The sequence below is a fragment of the Artemia franciscana genome, chromosome 5, assembly GCF_032884065.1.
Source record: "Artemia franciscana chromosome 5, ASM3288406v1, whole genome shotgun sequence".
Lineage (NCBI taxonomy): Eukaryota > Metazoa > Arthropoda > Branchiopoda > Anostraca > Artemiidae > Artemia > Artemia franciscana.
The window spans coordinates 48,030,133-48,053,328 of NC_088867.1; the positions used below are offsets into that span (position 1 = coordinate 48,030,133).

At 33.3% G+C, this 23,196-nt stretch overlaps 2 protein-coding genes across 10 annotated transcripts in view; both read right to left on the minus strand.

Moving 5' to 3' along the window:
• Positions 1 to 4,649, minus strand: part of LOC136027518 (zinc finger protein 239-like) — a 39,356-nt gene extending 34,707 nt beyond the window's left edge. The window contains exon 1 of the mRNA XM_065704855.1: positions 4,625 to 4,649. The gene's annotated coding sequence lies outside the window, so the exon portion shown is untranslated. The remainder of the gene's footprint in view (positions 1 to 4,624) is intronic.
• The window catches only part of LOC136027516 (zinc finger protein 239-like), a 28,532-nt gene continuing 6,966 nt past the window's right edge, over positions 1,631 to 23,196 (minus strand). For 7 of the 9 annotated variants that reach the window (XM_065704843.1, XM_065704848.1, XM_065704840.1 and 4 more), the window contains 3 exons: positions 16,052 to 16,212; positions 7,849 to 8,019; positions 1,631 to 4,813 (listed from right to left, as the gene is read on the minus strand). In XM_065704843.1, coding sequence (XP_065560915.1) covers positions 3,936 to 4,813; positions 7,849 to 8,019; positions 16,052 to 16,121 — 1,119 coding nt within the window. In that variant the 5' untranslated portion in view covers positions 16,122 to 16,212 and the 3' untranslated portion in view covers positions 1,631 to 3,935. Of the gene's footprint in view, positions 4,814 to 7,848; positions 8,020 to 16,051; positions 16,213 to 17,721; positions 17,908 to 19,697; positions 19,849 to 23,196 lie in introns of those variants that run through there. The other 2 variants (XM_065704842.1, XM_065704847.1) reach the window with 2 other exon arrangements.

Consider the following 23,196-nt stretch of genomic DNA (forward strand, 5'->3'; position numbering starts at 1 on the left):
AAGAGATCGTGTTCGAAGTCAGAACTAAGCAGAGTCCTCCTATTTTGAAGGAAAATTTCAATAGTGGTTCCATAATTGCACTGCCGAATCATCGGTGCCTTTACCCTACATAATTCTTTCATTTAAAACCGATAACCTAAAACTCAATCAACATTGACGATTTCAAAAACTAGGGTATTCCTTATCAAGAGCCCTGATTCTGCATCGAAATTCTTATAATTAAATTGATGAAATAATTTCTTTATTATTTACAGCAGCTATTTGTTAACCAACATTCCTTTGTTTTTTCATTTTATCTGTTCTTGAATATGATCTAGTAACTTATTATATAACCTTAACTGATTAATCTATTAATGGCTACAAAGACCATTAGGGGGGAAGGGGAACCAGGGATTAAATGTCCAAAACACACGAAAAAATTAAAATTGTCCCTCATCTGTTCTAGCATGTCACCTTCTGAAATGAAGCTATTCTAGACCTTTACCTATTTTAAGAATTAGACAGAGAATGAACATATAATTAAAACTAAGAAAAGAAGAAATTAGGAGTTTTAAAAAGGATGTTCAAGAAAGTTCAAACAGTCTTTGGTAGTTAGTATTCCCTTATAAGTAGACCAATTCCTTAGTGTTCAAAAAGGAGGTTTCCTTTTCCACTGTTCATTCCATGAATTAAGTAATGGTTAAATCCTCAGTCTATTCTGTGGTAATATTTTTGTTGTCGAGTTTGTCATTAAAAAAAAAAAAAATATCTTAACTGAAAGAGCAGACCAGCATTAAAACGAACAAGAATTATTAATAATTTCTCTTGTGTTCTGTTAATACCTCTTCGAGAATCGGGAAAAAATGCGTTACTTTAGCGAAAAGAGAAGGGGTGGTGATGAGAAAACCATATAAAAAAATGTCAAGTTCAAATATTGCTCTTTACTTTCATTTGAAAGAATTCGTGCTTTTTTTTATTTCTTATGGTATTGTAACGGAATTTATGAGTTTACTTTGTTTTTTCTCTTTTTTAATATATAGTTAAAACTAAGCTATTTTTTTGAAAGCTATTTTTCTTCCTTAGAAATCTTTTAATTTAGGGACAGAAACCTACTCAAGAATGATTGATTCTACAATGGAGATTTAGCGAGATTTTAGACCCAACCATAGCTATATTTAAAGCACTAAGGACAAAAAAAATTTTTTTTTAGTTTAAAATAGAAATTGGCACAACCATATATATCGTAGAAAAAAAATAGGAAATTAAATTGCTAATAAAAAACACCTCCATTTGTAGTTGTGCAGTTTTGGTTATCGTGCTTTAATTTTGAATGGTTAGTTGCCTTTGGGAACCAACAGATTTTTCATGACCAATGAGAAGGCCAAATTAGAAAGAATGTGTATTTGAAGATATTGGACCTATTTTGTCTCCAGGGACAGGTCTGAAAGATACTGAGACTAGAACGTCTCTAATACTATTCTTTGGACCTTGGTCCATTTTAGTAATAAAAAAGAATCATTTCAGAATGTTTTATGAAGATTCAAGAAGCCGATATAATAAAAAGGTATCAATAAAAATTAGCTTTTTATTACGGTTTATAAAAGATACTTAATTTCTTGCAGAAATGAAAGAAAAACAACTAATAAAGAGCTTTCAGTGGTGTATACTTTATTAATAATTAGAACTAGAAAATCAAGACACAAAAATGTCTTTGTAACAAGTATCAAAATGATTTAAGGATCCCTCGAGCAAAAACATTTTATACAAAGCAATAAACATTACAAATACTATTTAAGAGCCAAGGTCTGATTCATACTATAAGCTTGGGCAAGACCAAAATGAGCTAGTGCAACATTCCATTGGAAACTGGGTATGTAGTTTCGAGTTGCATATTGGTGATTTTTTTTTACAAATCTATGTTGTCATGAATCCAAAACAGGTAAATAAAGTTAACAGGCACACTTTGCAATCTAGATCTGATTAAATTTATTTTTACGACACACCTAATCTCAGCAAATAAATCTGTACAAACCTGGCTGTTTGCTAGGCCTAAGAAAAGTCGACAACCAATAAGACGTTTATTACGATCCGTTAAACAAACATTTACAACAGTCAATTCTATGGAACAGCTCAAATAGATCCTTCTTCATTCATTAGAAGGAACTATATCTGAGAGTGAGAGCTATTACAATAGGCTTAAACATTTTCATTTTATTTCAAAGTCCAGTTCTGTTTGTTTTTTTTTTCTTATCGTGGAAATTTTTACATAGAGGGACGGGATTGCTTTCAGATTACAGGTTTAGTGTTAGCAACACACAGTTTCCAAGTAAATGAAACAAGATTTATAAGGAGTTATTGGAGCTTTAGTAATTTTACGTCTTTGGCCGACTGGAATCATTATAAATCAATGCAGTATAGAACGAAATGGTAACGTCTCATAATTAATAGCAGAAGAATTTCCACCCACCCCCTCACTATTACTGAGACACTAAATTCGCCTCCAAATTTTCCTTTATCGGATTTTTGAGGACTGGCTACATCGATCCAAATTACCTACAAATACAAAAGATTTCTCACCTCTGAATTTTTTTAAATCATTGCTCACCAAGAGTTGATTCTCAATGGCAAACAACATTGGTTGGAAAAAGTCCTAATAAAATTATCAAGTTTTGAATAATGTCTGGAGACAAGGGGGAGGGGGCCTTAAATTCAGGCAAATTACAAGGGGCTCTGGGTAACTAGCAACTGGACTTAATAAAACCAAATAAAAAAGGTCTAAATTTTTCACACATAGACGTGGTCTTGACATAAGATTCACAGCCAATGTATGAATTTTAAAAGCCAATTTTAGATATGAATCTTTTATTCTTTTTGGTCTTGGTGCCAAAAAAAGATAATCTAATGAATCCTTTAATGCTTCTTAGAATGCTAATTTTGGCCAATTTTCTAGGGAGGGGAAGGATACCCTAGGGTATGTTTAGCAAAGGAACTTACGGAAGTAATTTTCAAGCAGATCTATTTCTTTCACGCCCAAAAAGAATTAAACAAAACATTTTTTGCAGTAATCCCCTCTTGGACCGTTCACCAAAGAAATGAAAACAGACATATTGGGTTTACTTTTTGGGATGAGGGGACTTGCTCTTTTACTTCATTTTTCAGTGTATAAAAGCCCTGTAACAGCACAAACTTGATAGGCATAAGTTCAGAACATATAAATGAATAAAAAAAAAAAAAAAAAAAAAATACTGTCATTGGGGTTACTCATCCAATACCAATCAAACGAAACTTCAATTATATTTTGAATCCTGTTGGCTTATCCTAGAATAAGTTGTTGGATGCTACTTCAGAGCTGACTCAACTAAAAATACTTTTTGAACAAATCACATTTAAATTGAGTCTCATCTGTATTAACTCTTTGGAGCTCATCCAAATACCTTGATAGAGAAGAGCATTTTTTTTTTAAATATATCACATTTGTTAAAATCAGGCTCATATCTGTCACTACGTTTCACAGGATGATTTTGAAATTGGTAAAGAAACTAAACAAATAAAAAAAACACAATTATTCTGACGTATTACTAATTGGTTTTAAGAAAAATAACCACAAACAACTGAGGATACAGCAATCTTCCCAAACTCCTGTATGCATACTTTAATGTCAGAAAATTGCTAAAATCAGGAAAGATTTACTATACACATCCCATATGAAAGGTTTTCCACCTGTACGCAGTCTTTAACGTGTATTCAAACTGCAAATTTGCGAATCACTCTTCTCACATACATAACGTGTAACTGTCTACTCACTCATATGCTCTATTTGGTGCTTGGTTAAATTTCCTGTTCGAGAAAAGTTTTGGTCACAAATATCACAGTTAAACCGTTCTTCACTCGTATGCTCTCTTTGGTGCTGGTTCAAACTTCTTGTTTGAGAAAAGGTCTTGTCACATACATGACATTTAAACAGTTTCTCGCCCCTCATGAGCTCTTTGGTGCCTGTTCAAATTACCCATTTCAGAAAAACATTTTTTACATATATCGCATTTATACGGCTTCTCACCTGTATGCATTCTTTGGTGTTTGTTCAAATGACCTGCTTGAGAAAAGGTCTTGTTACATTCATCACATTCAAACGGCTTCTCACCTGAATGAATTCTTTTGTGCGCGTTCAGACTACCCATTTCTGAAAAGCATTTTTTACATGCATCACATTTATACGGCTTCTCACCTGTATGCACTCTTTGGTGGCTCTTCAAATTAACAGCACGAGAAAACATCTTGTCACATATATCACATTTAAAAAGTTTTTCACCTGTATGTACTCTTTGGTGCTGGTTCAAAGTGTCTCCTCGAGAAAAGGTCTTGTCACATACCTCACACTTAAACGGCCTCTCACCCGTATGTACTCTTTGGTGCGTACTCAAGTACTGCATCCGAGAAAACGTCTTGTCACATACATCACACTTAAATGGTTTGTCATCCGTATGAACTCTTTCATGGGAGTTCAAAGCTGCCGCAAGAGAAAATGCCTTGTCACATAAATCACACTTAAACGGTTTCTCATCCGTATGCACTACTTGGTGTCTGTTCAAACCACTCAGTTTAGAAAAGCATTTTTGACATACATCACATTTAAACGATTTCCCACCTGTATGCATCCTTTGATGGGTCTTCATTCTCCGTATATGAGAAAAGGTTTGGTCACAAACATTGAACTTAAACGGTTCAGATTCTGATGCATATGCATTTGAAAAATAGCTCGTTGATGTATTCTTTGAAAAATTTAGTGACACATTCCCCTGTAAATGTAGTCCAGATACGGTTGGTGAAAAGTGGCCTAGAAATTTAAAGTATACACAGTAAAAAAAAGCACATATTTCAAAAAGTTTTAAAAGTCTTCAGAGTAAGAAAACAAAAGCATGTTTTAACGACTATTTTTATTTTTGATCCTTCTACTCTCCTCCATGGTGATATGTGTATTAGCTTTTAAAATTAATTACTCTAATGCAACGGGAAGGAAAAAATGAAACCTTAAAGGTTCAACAAGAATGCTGTGGAGTAAATAAGACCATAAGTGAAGGAGAGAAAATATTACAACCAAAACTAGGAATTATAATAACTTGAAGAGGAAGAGCAAATATAATGCACATCATATATTGAAGGTAAAAGTTTTTGGATGGCAGCAAAGATTTGAATTAAAAAAAGACATAACAGACAGATTTATCAAATAACAGACAGATTTATGGTGTTGGTAAGCAGAACCTAGTTAACTCAGAATATATTTCGTAGGATCTAATTAAACATTCCTAAGAATCTGATTTTGGTAAACCGGTTTATTTGAATTCAAGTGGGCTAGCAGAATTTACGATGTAGCATTGAACTTTGCTTGACCACTTACATCAATATAAGGATGGTGTGGCCGCTTGTATCAACATCATCCTGGGAGCGACCACTTGTATCAATATAATCATGCCGTGACTGATTCTATTAATTTAGACATGGATAAAACAGGAAAAGAAATGCTAAAAAGAAAGCAATCAAACATTAGAAAAACAATAATAACAAATGAGGAAATATTTGATGGTGTTACACAAAGTGTATCGTTTCGAGATAACATGGATATGATCAAAAGCATTATATAAATATAAAATATTTCCTTCAGAACCTTGAGCTTGAAATAAAAGGAGGGCTTGAAGTTGCTGTGCTGAATATAATTGCCTGAAAAGACAGTACACAAAATCAAAACTAAACATTGCTATAGCATCTTTTTGGGGATCACTTTACTGTTTGTCGTCTATAAAAAATAGAAAACTGTAACAAAAGATAGCAATTTATTGTTTCCAATAGAATTTTGGATAGGTATACATCCATTGCAATTACGGTTAAGTACACCGAAATTGTCTTATTTGAATGAAAGGAGCTATACATTAAGGATGGAAGATGGTATAAAGAATCTAGAAGACACAAAATATGTTACGTAAGATCAAAATTAAACATTGCCAAGAAACTCCTGTTTGGGATAAGTTTACTTTTTATTTGGAACTGCCAGCTAATATTAAGAATTAAATTAAATTATAATTGTTTTAAAGAAAGGTTATTTGGTGCTTTAATATTAGAGCGTCTATCTATTTTGTAGAATCTAGTTGCCTCAAACACATTACGTAAGATGAATATTAAACAATGTAAATCATTATAACCTACTTGAATCGGTTTAATGTTTACAATCTATGTAAAACTGGGAAACTGCAGCAAATAATAGCACTTTTTTCTTTCCGTTAAAATTCCAAGTCGTCTCCTACTGCTGCCATCGATTTATAATCATATATGGCAACATATTTTCACTGCCACAGGTGCTGCCATCTCATTATGTTATAGTTATAGATGGTAGCATAAATGATTTTCAGCCCACCACACTAGCCGAATCCTAACAAACTTAACTTCAAAGTAGTTAACACAAAGTAATCTAGCTTAAAATCAGTTATGTTACCATCTATACCTATAGTGGAACAAATGGCAGCAGTTCAGGTAATCAACCCATGTTGCCATTTAAGATTTCATATGAATCGATGGCAGCAGTAGGGGACGACCTGAAATTGCAAACGAATGAAAAAAGAATTGCTATCTTATATCAAATTACTATAGTTATGTGACAAAAATCCAAATGAGAAATGAATTGATCCCAAACAGAAGCTTCTTAGCAATGTTTAATTTTGTTCTTATGTAATATCTTTAATGTGAACTAAATTTTGTTAACCAGCTTCAATCCGTGATGCATTGCACCAAACAAACTTTCTTTCAAAAATGACAATAACAGTGTGTCTACGCAAATTTGCACTAAAGGAACATGCTATTATTTGATAGAGTTTTCCATTTTTACATAGACAGTGAACAGTAAAATTATTCCAAAAGGGATGTTTCTAGTAAAGTTTAATCTGATATTACGTAATATCTTTTAAATCAACTAGATTCTCTGTAACAGCTATAAACCCTAATCTGAAGCACCAAGTTGCTTTTTCTTCAGACATAAGAGTTTATTTTTATTTTTTTCTCATTGTTTATTTACATATTTTCTTCTTTTTTTCTGTCATCACAATGCCCAAGTTGATAGAATCGGTCACACCAAATCTACGGTGATATAAACAGTCATTCCACTGAATGTGTTGATACTAGCAAGAACACGCCATCCCTATATCAATATGATCAGTCAAGTAAAGTTCAATATCACGAAATCTACTAGCTCATTTTAATTCAAATGCACCTGTTTACTATAATCCTCTGTATATAAGACACTCCGAGGTTAATCCATAGGTTGATGCATCTGGTAAAAATAAAAATAACTTTTTTTATCCTAGCGCACGTTTTAAGAAAAACGGGATTGCAGATTTATCACTTTTTGAATCCTCAAAATTTAATTCTTATTATAAAACACATTTAAAATCTAGCCCTATATCCACTCAGCAAAGGAAACTTAAGATATTTTAAGAAAGTTTAATTAGATCCTGAAGTATCATGACTGCAGGTACAAAGAGAAAAGGACTGATGCAGTATTAATCCCCTTAAGCTGCGTACTTGTGAGGGAAGCACTGGTATCCATATTATCATTATTACTAATATAAAGTATAAATATGGATTGTAAAATCGATATAAAAATGAAGTATTAAGGCTGGTTACAAAGCTCAAAGCTAAACTACGTTAATGTGAAAATCTAAAATGTTCAGCATAAGCTACAGAAACCGTTTGGTAAACACATGCACATTGCAGTAACATGAAACAAAGTTCCATTTTAAGATTCAGTCTCTTTGTCCTATTTTCGTCGAATAAAATACTATCCAATATATTCCAATTACCAAAAACCAAATGTTTCAGATATACCTTCATTGTTAGAGCATATGAGTTCTGATTCCTGGGTATCGTATTCAAATTTACATGGTCCTGAAATGCTAGGTAGATTAACGAAGTGAACATCTTCACGTTTTGGAGACAAAAGGAGGCTTGGAAAGTGGATGGGTTTCTCAATGTCACCTGGTAAAGCATCTTCAGCTTCTAAAACAAAATATAAATTAAACAGACACAGTGGCACACTCATAAAATAATTATAGGTGGCAGTATAAATCTGATAAAGAGTAGGTTCAAGGTAACAGCTTTTAACGCAGTGACTGTTGTTTTTTGTTTGTATTTTTGTTGTTGAATTTCTTTCTTTTTTCAATAGATGCTTCAAAAACTCATAAATAATTTCCATTTAAAATATTCACATTTATAAGGATGTTGAAGATACTTTTAACTAATTATTTATGGTTCCCTTTGTTCCTGTGGCCCTGTGGTCTGCAACGTTAGCATCAGGTAGAAGCTCTGATAAAGAAGAAATGAATGCCTTTATCGTCCAAGCGGCTGTCCTTTCGTCCTAGCGGCAAAACCCTAGGCTCTATGACTCAGCTTTGCTTATGTGCATAGTTTTGCCACTGTTAGCCAAAAATTTCGAACCCAATCCTCATAGGCACTTTCAAAGTAGGCTCTTCTATAGAACACAGGAACTGTAAGGTTGGGCTTCAAGTGCTCATCTTTGACCTTCATAGCATCAATAATGCAATTGCCAAGTTATTATCACTCAAGATGAGATGTACCACTACCAGTGTAATCTCACTCAGTTATGTATATTTTGTATAATGCATATAATTTGTTATTATGTATATTTTTTTTATATTAGATTCATTGCAAAGGCCGACCATATGCGTTTTTTGTTCTTTGGGGCTTTTCTTTCTTTTCTTTTTTTTTTACTACTGCTCACATAAGCCTGTGCGGCTTTTAAGTGGATTTTGTTAGGGAAAGTGAGGGGCTAAGAAGTGACTTAATATAGTTGTTAAACTTGGTAAATAGTTCGTTGAATTTAGCAGTTAAGATTGTATTCGCCTTTTCTTTGACGGTGGAAACCCAGATAGGGTTGTACATCGCTAATTTTCGCAGCACTATTTCATTTTCTGTACATTTCTCAAGAAGTCCTTGCTTTAAACAAATTTCAGACTATAGAACCACACCGGTTGATCTGTATGAGTCCTGCACTCGATAATTCACGGTTGATCTGCTCTGCTCAGAATGGGCAGAAAAGATAAACCCTTCCATCCAAGTCAGATCACAAAATCAGTTGATGGTCCGGCTCTGGTTTGACCTTATCATATTAAAAATATAATTGTTGATTCCCGCTCACCTGTCCCACACAGTTTAAGGGAGAACACTCTGCACAGGTACAGCGTGGCGTATGGCTGGTAACCACCAGTTATTCTGAATTTTTTTTAGACAAAGGTTGTTGTTATCGTTTTTTGAAGTTTTATGCTGTCATTTTTTCGGCCTGCATGGGAAGCCAAAACTATGCACTCTGTATTCATGCACACTCAATAGCTCAAAGTTCAAGATTCTACAACACTATACCAAAATTTCGGGTATTTTCCAAACCACGTCTCTCAAGCTCTGGTAATTGCCGCAACCTAGAAAAGAGCAGCCACAGCCTATAGTAACCAAAATGTTAAAAAAGTGGATTTTGTCAGAATATATCAAAAGTAAAACAGTTCAAAATAGGGATGAAACCTTTTTATTGACAGTGACCAGATATAAAATTTAACTGGATATTTCGAACACATATACAGTGTTCATCATCAGCAGTAAAACTAAAAGACATGAATAAAAAATCTACGTCAGAATATATGTAGTGAGAAAGATTTTGAAAGTACTTCTAATGAGAGTTAATTCCAAAATAATAATTATATTCATATTTAGCAGAACTATAATTTGTAATTATTGAAGAAAAAATTTAAGGATTTTAGAGAAGATCCTAAAACCACTCAAAAATAACATTAAGTCAAATAAGAAATGCAATACTTAAGTCGCCATTATCAAAAACCATTAAAAGAAAATAGTAAAAAAAAAAAAACTAAAATACCCCCACTTTGAGCAACAAGGAACATTCCTTTTTTTCCGTGGTTGGTAAAGAAAATGGAGAAAGCATTAAAATATGAACTAAGGAGATGTGAACTGGAGGCCATGGATAAAATTGCTGAGGATATGGAAGATGTGGTTAGACGTCATAATAGTAAAATATTATACTGATATATTAATAAATTGAAAGGGAGTAGCCAATCCAAACTAGTCCCAGTTAAAGATGAAAATGGGGCCATGATTAGTGATAAGGAAAAAGTTAAAGAAAGATGGGTGGAACATTTTAAGAATGTGCTAAACCGAGATACAGTTGCAGGAAAAGATATAGATGAAAAACAAAAAAGTTTGTGATACCTTGGATGTGAAGGAAGATTTGTTTAGTGAGGAAGAATTAGCGACAGTACTAAAAGGATTAAAAAATAATAAGGCTCCAGTTGCTGATAGTATGGTTAATGAGTTTCTTAAATATGGTGACTCTGGGGTTAGGAATAAGCTACTGAGAATTATGAACATGATTTTTGAAAAAGGGAAAGTACCCAATGAGTTTAGGAAAACCTTAATTAAACCACTGTATAAGAAAGGTAACAAGAGTGAGTGTCGTAATTATCGAGGCCTTAGTCTGGTCTCTGTAAGTAGCAAATTACTGAGCAATACGATACTTTTTAGACTGAGAGATGTTTTAGACAAAGTTTTAAGGGAAGAACAATGCGGTTTTAGAAAAGGTAGAGGAAGTGTCGACCAGGTTTTCACTCTTAGGTTAATAATTAAGAAGTCCCTTCGTTGTCAAACACCTTTGGTCCTTAGTTTTAAGGATTATGAGCAAGCTTTCGATTCTGTTGATAGAAGAGCGTTAACAAAGGTCTTATCGTTATATGGTATACCAGAAAAATACATTAAAGTGATTTGTGCTATGTACAAGAATAATACTGCTGCGGATAAGGTAGGAAATGAGGTTAGCAACTGGTTTTGTATTAAATTAGGAGTTAAGCATGGTTGTGTTCTATCCCCCTTTATATGGATCACTTTGATGGACTTCGTCTTAAGGAGCATAGGAAAGGCAATTGGAGACCAAGCAATCAAATGGGGAGGAAAAACGCTCCTGGACTTAGATTATGCTGATGAGTTAAGCTGATGCATATTAGATGAAAGTATGAGCAAAATAAATGAATTTTTAGAGGTTTTGCGAGTTCAGGGTGCTAAAATAGGCTTGAAGATTAATGGTAAGAAGACTGAGTGACTAAGGCTAGGAATAAGTGAAGATGAACAGGTGACATTAGGTAACAAAAAGATTGATCTGGTTGGGAACTTCAGTTACCTTGGTAGTATTATTAGTAAAGATGGCGAGAGCAGTGAAGATGTTAAAAGTAGAATAGATAAGGCTCAGGGTGTTTTTTCACAGTTAAAAAAAGTTTGGAAGAATAGAAAGATAAGTCTGCAAACCAAGATTAGAATATTGGAAGCTACAGTGATGACAATGGTCAAATATGGCTCTGAAGCATGGGCGCTCCGAAAAGCAGATGAAAATTTATTAGATGTTTTCCAGAGAAATTGCCTACGGATTGTTCTGGGTACCCGGCTGACTGACCAAATTTCAAACAGTAGGTTGTAAGAAAAATATGGTTCAATCCCGCTTTCTAGGGCTATAATGAAAGAAAGTTTGAGATGGCTAGGCCATGTTCTACGGATGAAGGATGACAGATTACCGAAGATTGTCCTTCTTGGCCAACCGTCTGGGGCTACAAGGAAAGCAGGTCGTCCTTGCCTGGGTTGGGAGGATGTCATAAATAAAGATTTAAGGGAAATGGGAACTTCCTGGGAGGGTGTAAAGAGGGAGGCTTTAAACAGATTAGGTTGGAGGAGGAGCGTGCGTAGCTGCGTTGGTCTCAGGCGGCTTGGTGCTGCAGTGAGTTATTAGTGGTAGTAGTAGTAGCTGGGGGTCCATGGGTCAAACAAAGGAAAACGCCAAAAATCACTTCGAAAAAAGACGGTATTTCAATGCTTTGCTTTAAGTTTATTTTAATTCTTTGAATGAATTTTTGGAGCAAGGACCTAACAAATGAATGATAAAACCAAGCACATGAAATATATTTAACAACAGAATGTAATATTTCAAAGGGGAATGAGCGGCTACAACCCCTTTAGCCCCCCTCCCCCGTAGGTGCACGCCTGAAGAGACATTGATAAAAATAGCGACGAAGATTGTCGCTTTGTTTCCCTATTGTCTCTACTTTGTTTTTGTTAGACATTGATAAATTTAACAGTAAAGCTCATTAAATAAATTTGAGTCCTTTTTCTTCTTAATTACTAGTAAAAATGTCTATATATATATATATATATATATATATATATATATATATATATATATATATATATATATATATATATATATATATATATATATATATATATATATATATATATATATATATATATATATATATATATATATATATATATATATATATATATATATATATATATATATATATATATATATATACATATAAATAGGAAGTATATGCATGATTTTTTTATAAAATTGTCTTTAAAATCTGTCTTTATGGAACTTGGTATTAACCAAGTGGCATATAGTAATCACAAATAGGCCTACTGTTTGTCTGTCTGTCAGTCTGTCCTGGTTTTTCCTACTTTAGGCACTTCCAGGTAAGCTAGGACGATGGAATTTGGCGGGTGTATCAGGAAGCGGACCAGATTATATTAAAATAATCGTTTTCTCGATATGAGAATCTGGGGGGGGGGAAGAGGGGCCTGTTAAATTGGAAAAATAGAAAAAATTAAGTATTTTTAATTTACGAATGGGTGATGGGATCTTAATGAAATTTGATTTTTTGAAGGATATCGTATCTCATAGCTCTTATTTTAAATATTTACCAGATCCGGTTATATCAGGGGGAGTTGGAGGGGGAGAACCTAAAATCTTGGAAAGAGCTTAGAGTGGAGCCATTGGGATAAAACTTGGGGGGAAAATAAGCGGAAGTCCTATATACATGATTGACGTAAACGCATCGGATCTGCTCTGTTTGGGGGAGTTGGGGGGAAGATCAATTCTGAAAAATTAGAAAAAATGAGGTATTTTTAGCTTACAAAGGAGTGGTCAGATCTTAATGAAATTTAACGTTTGGAAGGATATCATGTCTCAAAAAATTTACTTTAAATCCTGACTGGATCTGGTGACATTGGAGGGAACCTAAATCTTGGAAAAGAGTGGAGGGATTGGGATGAAACTTGGTGGGGAAAATAAGCACAAGTCCTACATACGTGATTGACATAACCGGGACAGATCCTCTCTCTTTGGGGGAGCTGAGGGGAGGGTTAATTCTGAAAAATTAGAGAAAATGAGGTATTTTAACTTACAAAGAAGTGATCGGATCTTAATGAAATTTTATACTTGGAAGGATATTTAGTCTCAGAGCTCTTGTTTTAAATCCCGACCGGATGTGGTGACATTAGAGGGAGTTGGGGGGGGGACCTAAAATCTCGGAAAATGCTTAGAGTGTAGGAATTGGGATGAAACTAGGTGGTAAAAAGAATCATAAGTCCTAGATACGTTATTGACATAATAGGAACGGATCCGCCCTTTTCAGGGGAGTTGGGGGGAGGAGGGTTAATTCTGAAAAATTAAAAAATGAGGTATTTTTAACTTATGAAGGATTGATCAGATCATAATGAAATTTGATGTTTAGAAGGATATTGTGTCTCAGAGCTCTTATTTAAATCTTGACCGGATCTGGTGACATTTGGGGGAGTTGGAGGGGGAACTAAAATCTTGGAAAATGCTTAGAGTGGAGGGATTGGGATGAAACTTGATGGGAAAAATAATCATAAGTCCTAGATACGTGATTGACATAACTGGAACGGATCCACTCTCTTTGACAGAGTTGGAGGGAAGGTTAATTTGGAAAAAATAGAAAAAAGAACTATTTCTAACTTACAAAGGAGTGATCAGATTGTAATTAAATATGATGTTTAGAAGAATATTATGTCTCGGAGCTCTTATTTTAAATCCCGATCAGATCCGGTGAAAGGAAAGTTGGGGGTTGGGGCAGAACCTAAAATCTTGGAAAACGCTTAGAGTGGAGGGATTGGTGGAGTTGGGGGAGGAGTAATTTGGAAAAATAGAAAAATGAGGTATTTGCAACTTACCAACGGGTAATGAGATCTTAATCAAATATGATATCTAGAAGGATCTTGTGCTTTAGAACTCTCATTTTAAATCCCGACCAGATCTGGTGACATTGAAGGAAGTTAGAGGGGAAAACCAGAATTCTTGGAAAACGTGAAAATTGAGGTATCTTACAAATGGGAGATCACATCTTAATGAAAATTGATATAAAGAAGAATCTTATGTCTCACATGCTCCATTTTCAATTTGAATCGGATCCAGGGAAACAGAGGGTTGGAGGGGGGAAAAAGAAACCTGCTTTAGACAAAGTTTTAAGGGAAGAACAATGCGGTTTTAGAAAAGGTAGAGGAAGTGTCGTCCAGGTTTTCACTCTTAGGTTAATAATTGAGAAGTCCCTTCGTTGTCAAACACCTTTGGTCCTTAGTTTTAACGATTATGAGCAAGCTTTCGATTCTGTTGATAGAAGAGCGTTAACAAAGGTCTTATCGTTATATGGTATACCAGAAAAATACATTAAAGTGATTTGTGCTATGTAAAAGAATAATACTGCTGCGGATAAGGTAGGAAATGAGGTTAGCAACTGGGAGAGGAGTAATTTGAAAAAATAGAAAAATGAGGTATTTGCAACTTACCAACGGGTAATGAGATCTTAATCAAATATGATATCTAGAAGGATCTTGTGCTTTAGAACTCTCATTTTAAATCCCGACCAGATCTGGTGACATTGAAGGAAGTTAGAGGGGAAAACCAAAATTCTTGGAAAACGTGAAAATTGAGGTATCTTACAAATGGGAGATCACATCTTAATGAAAATTGATATATAGAAGAATCTTATGTCTCACAGGCTCCATTTTCAATTTGAATCGGATCCAGGGAAACAGAGGGTTGGAGGGGGGGAAAAGAAAACCTTGGAAACTGGAAATCTTGTGAAACGCTTAGAGTGGAAAGATCAGCATTAAACTTGATGGGAAGAATAAACATGTTATAGATACAAGATTGATATAATTGGTACAGATCTGTTTTCTTTGGGGGGGGGGCTGGGGGTTGTTAATTTGGAAAAATTAGAAAATTTATGTATTTTTAACTTAAGAATGGGTGACCAGATTTTAATGAAATTTGTTATTTAGAAGGAACTCATGTCTCAGAGCTCTTCCCGAATTCTGGTTGGGATTTCAAATCCTGAAGGGCCTGAAGGGAGAGGAAAAATTAGAAAAAATTAGGTATTTTTAGGCAAAATTAGGTATTTTTAATTAGGTATTTTAGGTCTGTATTTTTAATTTTTATATTTAGGAGGACCTTGTGACTCAGAGCTCTTATTTTAAATACCAACCAGCATTAAGCCTCTGATATTCATTTTAAAGCAATCTATTGATTCTTAGAATTTTGCTAGAGCTCATATTATATGAGCTCTTGGCTCTTACAACCTCGCCACAAATGCCATATGAGCCCTTAGCTCTCATTTATAGACCAAACAAAAATCTGAAATATTCAAAAAAATTCACTAAGGTAGAACCCGATAAAAATCTGAAATATTCAAAAAAACATCACTAAGATAGAACTGATAGCTGGAAAAGTGTAAATTTAGGATAACATATTGAATTAATAAAAGACATAAATGAATACTGAATGAAAGAAATATATAACCAGAAAATAAACATTTTAAAGCTTAACAATCAAAAGAAAATTGACAAAATGAAATGTAAAATAATATCTATCAGTTGGAGTTTTCTGCATTACTTCTCAAACAATAAAATACAAAATATAGTCTCCCAAAGTTTAATAGCTGAATTCAAATAACTTGATTCCTCTCTTATATATCTCTTAGCCTTATACCAATCTGAAACCCCACTTTTACCCCTTCTTTGATGGTAATATTTGTTCATCATACCTGTATACAGAAAAGATAGACAGAAAATTGCTCTACCAATTAATTACTTGTCTAACCAAAAGAACAGAGTAGCTTTTCTTTTGTTATAAAAGAGCAATTTTAACATTATACCTTACCATTTTTAATGAAAGAATCCTCAGAAACAGTGATGAGATCAGCCATTTTCAGAATTGATGGCAAGTCCATAAAAATCTTGGAACAGAGTTAATCCAAATTATGAGAAGCCCAATACTCTCATCAACAGTCAGATACAAGACAGATTTTTGTCAAGATAGTCCTAAGATACAAATGATTTAATGACTGATGACTAATAATGACTTTTAACCACTAGAAATTATATTTCATTTTATTAGAGTTGAAAGAAAAGCCTTTACTCCTTTAGCAGTCAAAGGCAATACAAATCTGATTTTTTTTTTTAGAAAACGGTGACAAAATTCAAAAACTCAAATTTTGACGCAACCATATTTAAAGTGTAGCTGTTAATTTAAAGTTAAATATACTTTCACAGTAAAAAGCAAAATACAATTACTAGTTTGCTCTGTTAGCTGTACTCTGTTATTCAATTTTCTGAGCAAAAAAAAACTATTGAAAAATATTTTTGAACCCCTGAAATAAAACATTTATCAATAGTTTAAATGACTAAAACACTGCAAAGTATATACCTAATATCAAAAGGTTATAATATATTTCCAAAAGGGTATATCAATATATACTATGTAATACCATTGTATTGACAAAAAAAATATTAAAAATCTAGTAACTACCTTCTAAAGTAATTTAAAATTCAAGTCTAAAGTGAAACTTAAGAAATTTTAGGATAATTTCCAGAAAAATAGGACTAGAAATTTTTAATATCTACTAAATTGAACATTTTTTTTTCTAAAATAATTCTGAAACATCAATCAATTGCTTAGTTTAGCTATGGAGGACAAGCTTCCCAGGACCCTGTGACAATGTCTAAATTTGACTTCAATTAATTGTTTATCCGAATATTGTTTCCGCATCTATGCCAATATCTAGAACTCTTTAATTACACTATAAGAGGATATACTAGTAAAAAATAGCAACTTTTACTATATTAACTTTTCTTGGAAAGTTGTTGGGCTAAAGAATTGAAACTTTCAGGGATGTGTCTACAGGCTAAAGTATATCCCGGGAAGTAATTTTGAGGTCCCTAACTATACCCCTTCCCCCTCCTCTATATAACACAGTTTTTTGTGCATTACAGTTTATATTTTGGTCAGATTTGATCCTATATTACTATTAAAAGTGTAAATCCTTGCTTACCTTAGAAAAATTCAACTTTTCACTGTTTTTTAAGCTACTATATTCCATAATTAGTTCACCGGCATTGAAAAACAATTATTACCTTTTATGGTACAGTTCAAAATGGAATGTAGGCATATAAATTCACCCTGTTTGAAACTCTTATCTTTAAATCGCTTTTCACAGGGGTAATACAGATACACAGGGGTAAGACATTCAACTTTTAGGGGCTTCTCACTCAAAATTATGATTCGTTGCTACAATTGGGTAAGGTTAATGTTATATGTGTGTCAATAACGTTTATTTTGCAAATCATAACGGCATAGAGAAAGTCAATTTCTTCAAGAAGGCCCAATAATGATTCTTAGAAACCTGAAGAGAGGCGAAACATAAATTTAGTGGTAAAAATAAGCACAAGTTCTAAATACGTAATTGACATAACCGTAATGGATACACTCTCTTTGGGGGAGTTTGGGGGGGGGTAATTTGAAAAAATTAGAAAGATGTATTTTTAACTTACGAATGGGCGATCAGATCTTAATGAAGTTTGATATTTAGAAGGATCGTGTGCTTCAGAGCTCTTATTCTAAATCTTGACCAGATCCATTGACATTGAGGGGAGTTGGATGGGGAAACCGGAAATCTTGGAAGACGTGAAAATTGAGGCATCTTTATCTTGCAAATGGATGGTCAGATCTTCATGAAACTTGATATATAGAAAGATCTTATGCCTGAGATGCTTAATATAGATGCTTATACAGAAATTACTCTGTATATGAAAGGGGTTTTTCCTCCTCGACGCTCCACTTTTTACGCTAAAGTTTGACACTTTCTGTTAACTTTACTTTTTAAAACAGTAAAAAACTTTAGCGTAAAGAGCAGGGTGTTGAGGAGGAAAAGGCCCTTTCATATACGGAGTAATTTCTGTTCATTTTAAGTTTTAATGTTGCTCCTTACTTTCAGTTAAAACACTTGTTTTTTATTTAATTTATACCATAGTTTTATAAATATATATTCAAAATTATCAAAATAAACCAAAAATAAGCCCTGAATAAACAGTAATTCAGCACAATTTTCCAGAAAAGAAGTTTTACAAAGGAAAGTGAAGAACCATATTAAACTTAAGACAAGCTTCAACACATTCCTATAATATTCAAAGCTCAATGTTTTGTGAGAAACCAGGAAAGGAAAATATATAATTAATAAAAATATCAAATAGTTGAGAAAATGAGAATTTTGTCAGCCAGTAGCAAAATAAGAAGACGAAAATCAAGCATATATTTTTACAATGACCTCTGAATAATGGAAGTGTTTTCAAACAAAATTAAGTGGAGATGGTTATTGTGCACGTGTTGGGCCAAGGCAGAATCAAAATTCTCTGGCCTTTGGTGCAAACTATGACTTCGTTGATTGAATATTTGTGTTTCAACAATCCCTTCTCCCAATTGTTGGCGTTTTACCAATATAGAAGATTTAGAAATGTTACAAATCCCTTAAAATTTGAAAACTGGTATTTTTCACATTTCTAAATCTCTTTCATAGGGTGGTATCCAGGAAATTTCCAAGGGGGAAGGGGTATTAAAGATTTTTTTGAGGAATTTTTATAAAACAAAAACTATGAAACGCATGAAAGACTTGTTTATATTCATTTCGTTACGTTTTTACGAGTCGGAGAAAGGTTTTGGAGGGGGTACATACCCTTTAGCGCTCCTGGATACGGCTTGTTTTTTCCTAGGCTACTTGAATTTAACAGGAAACGATTGTATTAATTTTCGCACAACCTCCCACATATTTACGTTCTCATTAAAACAAACAGTCTTCTCAATATTTGAACTCCACATTAATTACTCTTTTGAATACTGGATGACACATGGAAAGGTACTTACAAGTGACATAACAATTCCCCCGGAAGCCAGAGCAGCTTTCTGGGATCTGAAAGGAGCTTTTGATGAAGTTATAAGGTAATTTAGCATTCTTATTTCTAATATATTTGTGAAAAATTTATAATAACGGAAATATTGTTAAAGACTGCTTACAGATCCATAAGTTGTTCATAAGTCTTCTTTGTGTTTGTTGAGTTGAGAGATCCCATCTAAGACGGTGTCAAATAACACAATTTAGGAGGTGTAAAATGCGTTTTGAAAATATAGCGGGGAGGGGGGGGGGGGGAATTTGTCGTTCTTTTTCAAAGAAAACACAAATAAAGGCATTTTCAATAAAAATATAAAAAAAATCTTGAGGGGGAGTATGGGGCGGTTCCCTTATCCCTCCTGTAATTGACACCACTGGTCTCAGATTTCTGCTTTGCCTCACTTTAGGTTTTTAAGAATCATTATCGAGCGCGATTGACAGAACAACAGAATTTGCGATCGCTATATGTCACTTGGTTAATATCAAGTGCCATAAAAACGGATTATTCAAGTGAAAACAAAGAAGTAACGCTAAATTTTTCAAAAATTTCTCACAAATATATTAAAAATAAGAATGCTAAAATACCTTACAACTTCATTAAAAGCTCCTTTCAGATCCTGGAAAGCTGCAGGTAACCTATTTTTCATGCCTTTGGTATATTTTCCAAACAACACTTGAAATATAAATAGTTGATTTATCAGAATATAATCCTTCCTGAGCCCTGCCTGAATATCTATCATATTACTTTGTGAATCTAACCATCATTCTTGATGCTCTGTTAGTAAATTTTCCAAACAAAAAACTATAAGAAAATTGTTTGTACTCCTGAAATAAAGCTTTTATTAATAGTTTTAATGACTAAAACACTGCAAAGTATATGCCTAATATAAATAGGTTATAATAATTAGATCCAAAATATTCTATGTAATACCATTGAATTAAAAAAAAAAATATTAAAAATCTAGTAACTACCTTCTAAAGCAATTTAAAATTCACATCTAAAGGGAAATTCAAGAAATTTTAGGATATTTCCACAAATATGGGCCTAGAGTTTTTTATTATCTACTAATCTGTAATATTTTTTGTCTAAAAACATTATGAAAAATCAATCAATTGCTTAGTTTAACTATGGAGGAAAATCTTCCTGGGACGCTTTGACAATGTCTAAATTTGACTTCAATTAATTGTTTATCCAAATATTGTTTCAGCATCTACGCCAATATTAATATGAAATCAAGTTCACCTTTTTACTAGAAGTCTTTAATTACACTAACAGAGGATATACTGGTAAGAAATAGCACCAAAAAATACCTGTACTCCAAAGATTTTATATATACCTTGGTTGCAGTAACAGCTGTAACCTAAGACAGAGTGCACAAATATTGAAATTGCCCAAAACCCATTAAAATCACGTCGATTTTGAAACAAAAAGTAACCAGAAGTTTGATGTCCTACATTTTTAATGTTCCCCCATCTCACCTTTTTTAGCAGCCTACAAAAGATAAACTAAACAAACAAAATAAAGATAAACCAAATCTTTAAAAACAGCTTTTGAAAAAAAATAATGCTGTTGAGTGCTATAAAGTTATTACAATATCCTGATATTGTAGACTACATATTCAATACAACAATATTTTCATATGTAGCCTTACCCTATAAGAACAGAAAATGATACCAATTATTCTGTTCCCATTTAAAAATTTTTCTGATTTCATAATACTATGACTGTTTTAGGATCCACTTCACCAATTTAAATAATCAGAATTAATTTTTAGTGTCCCTGTTACTTTTCATGCAAACAGCAAAAAAAATGTAGAATATAAATAAGGACATAAAATATAATCACAATAAAAGACAAATAGAAAGTTTCAAATAAAAAAATCGAGAATGTTTCTTATATAGCACAGTTATAACCAAGATTTAGAAGGGGCCTTGACACAGATACCATGGTGAAAAATAAAGTTAAATAAATATCATACTTCAGTCTTCTTTTTTTTCTAATTGCATAAATTTGTATTTTTAAATATACAATAACAGTCACCATCTATACTATCCTGTTGTCAAGAATGGGTAAAACTTTTTTTTGAAACTAAACCTGTCATCTTGACAACATGATTATAGAGAGGGAGACAGATAATTTTTCCTAGCTCTTAATAAATGGCTAAGTTCATTTTTAACCAAATGTTTCATGCTAGGGAAAAATAATCTCAAGGTTGAATTTTATAAAACATATGCCCAAATTAAGGACAAAAACTAGATGCAAACCAAAAATATTGAGAGCCTAAAATGTTTTAGTTTCAAATAAATCATCTTTCTTTGTAGAGTGAGTTAAAAAATGGTCCAAGATTCTTATCCATTCATTTTGAATAGTTTGGAGTCCACAATATTGTGAATAGACAGTAAACTTCCAAACACCTGGACAGTATTAAAAACAGCATTCAACTAATATAAAATACACAGTCAAAATAATCTGGTATAGAAATTATAAACTTTAATCCCAACAACCAAGATTCCTGTACACTGTTGCCACCCGTTCAATAATATTTGTTTTGAATGGCAAAGCTGAATCAATATAAATACCTAAATACATCCACTTTATTTTATAGAGGAAATAACAATTAATAGTTCGAAATGACATAGCTCATTGACCTTAACCTTCTTCAAAAAAAAAAAATACTCACTTTTCAAAGAGCAATTTTAGCTGGACTTTAAAACTTCTTTCAGATAAATACAATCTCACTAAGTCGAGACCTATTTGACGAATTTCAATATTTTCCAACTTATTAAGATGAATTGTAAGGTCTATTATATTAAAAGCTTTTCTACTTAAAAAAAAAATCACAGATAATTATCATTCAGAGACTCTGAGAAGAAATGAGGTAAAGCACCTGCTGCTTGCTCTGTTAACTTACCCCTCAAGAAACCAAACTGATTGGGAGAAAAAAAGTTCTTTACAAGAAATGAAGTAAAGCTACCCTTTAAGATTTCGAAATGTTAGAAACAGATGAAAAAATTGTAATAGGCCTATGATTGTTTGGATTAACTTCACACCTTTTTAAAAAAATAAACAAGAGCTAAGAGCTCATATGGCACTTGTGACAAGGCTGGAAGAGCCAAGAGCTCATATGGTATGAGCACTAGCAGAATTCTAAGAATAAATAGATTGAGTTGAAAGGAAAATCAGAGGCTTAATGCCGGTTGGGATTTAAGTAAGAGCTCTGAGTCACGAGGTCCTTGTAAATATCAGAATTCATTAAGATCCGATTGCCCACTTGTAAGTTATAAATACCTCTTTTTTTAATTTTTCCTCTCTCTTCAGCGCCCCAGATGGTCTAATCGGGAAAAACGACTTTATCAAGTCAATTTATGCAGCTCCCTGACAAGCCTACCAATTTCATCGTCATAGCACGTCCAGAACCACATAACTCGCCAAAGCACTGAATCCCACCCCAAAACTCCCCCAAAGAGAGTGAATCCAGTACGGTTACGTCGATTATGTATCTATGACATTTGATTATTCTACCCACCAATTTTCATCCCAATTTCTCCAGTCTAAGCGTTTCCCAAGATTTTGGGTCCACCCCAACTCCCCCCAATGTCAACAGATCTGGTCGGAATTTGAAATAAAAGTTCTGAGACATGAGTTCCTTCTAAATATCAAATTTCATTAAGATCCGGTCACCCATTCTTAAGTTAAAAATACCTCAGTTTTTCTAAGTTTTCCAAATCAACACCAGTCGCTCCTCCAAAGAGAACAGATCCGTTCCAAATATGCCAATCACGTATCTATAACTTGTGTTTATTCTTCCCATCAAGTTTCATCCCGATTTCTCCACTCTAAACGTTTTCCAAGATTTCCGTTTCCCCCTCACAGGCCCCTATGTCCCCGGATTCGATTCAAACTGAAAATAGATTATAGATCTATTTTCAAATATTATAGATCATTATGAAAATAGATCCTTCTATATATCGAGTTTCATTAAGATCCGATCACCCATTCGTAAGATCAAGATACCTAAATTTCCACATTTACCAAGAATTTCGGTTTCCCCCTCCAACTCTCCCAATGTTACCGGATCTGGTC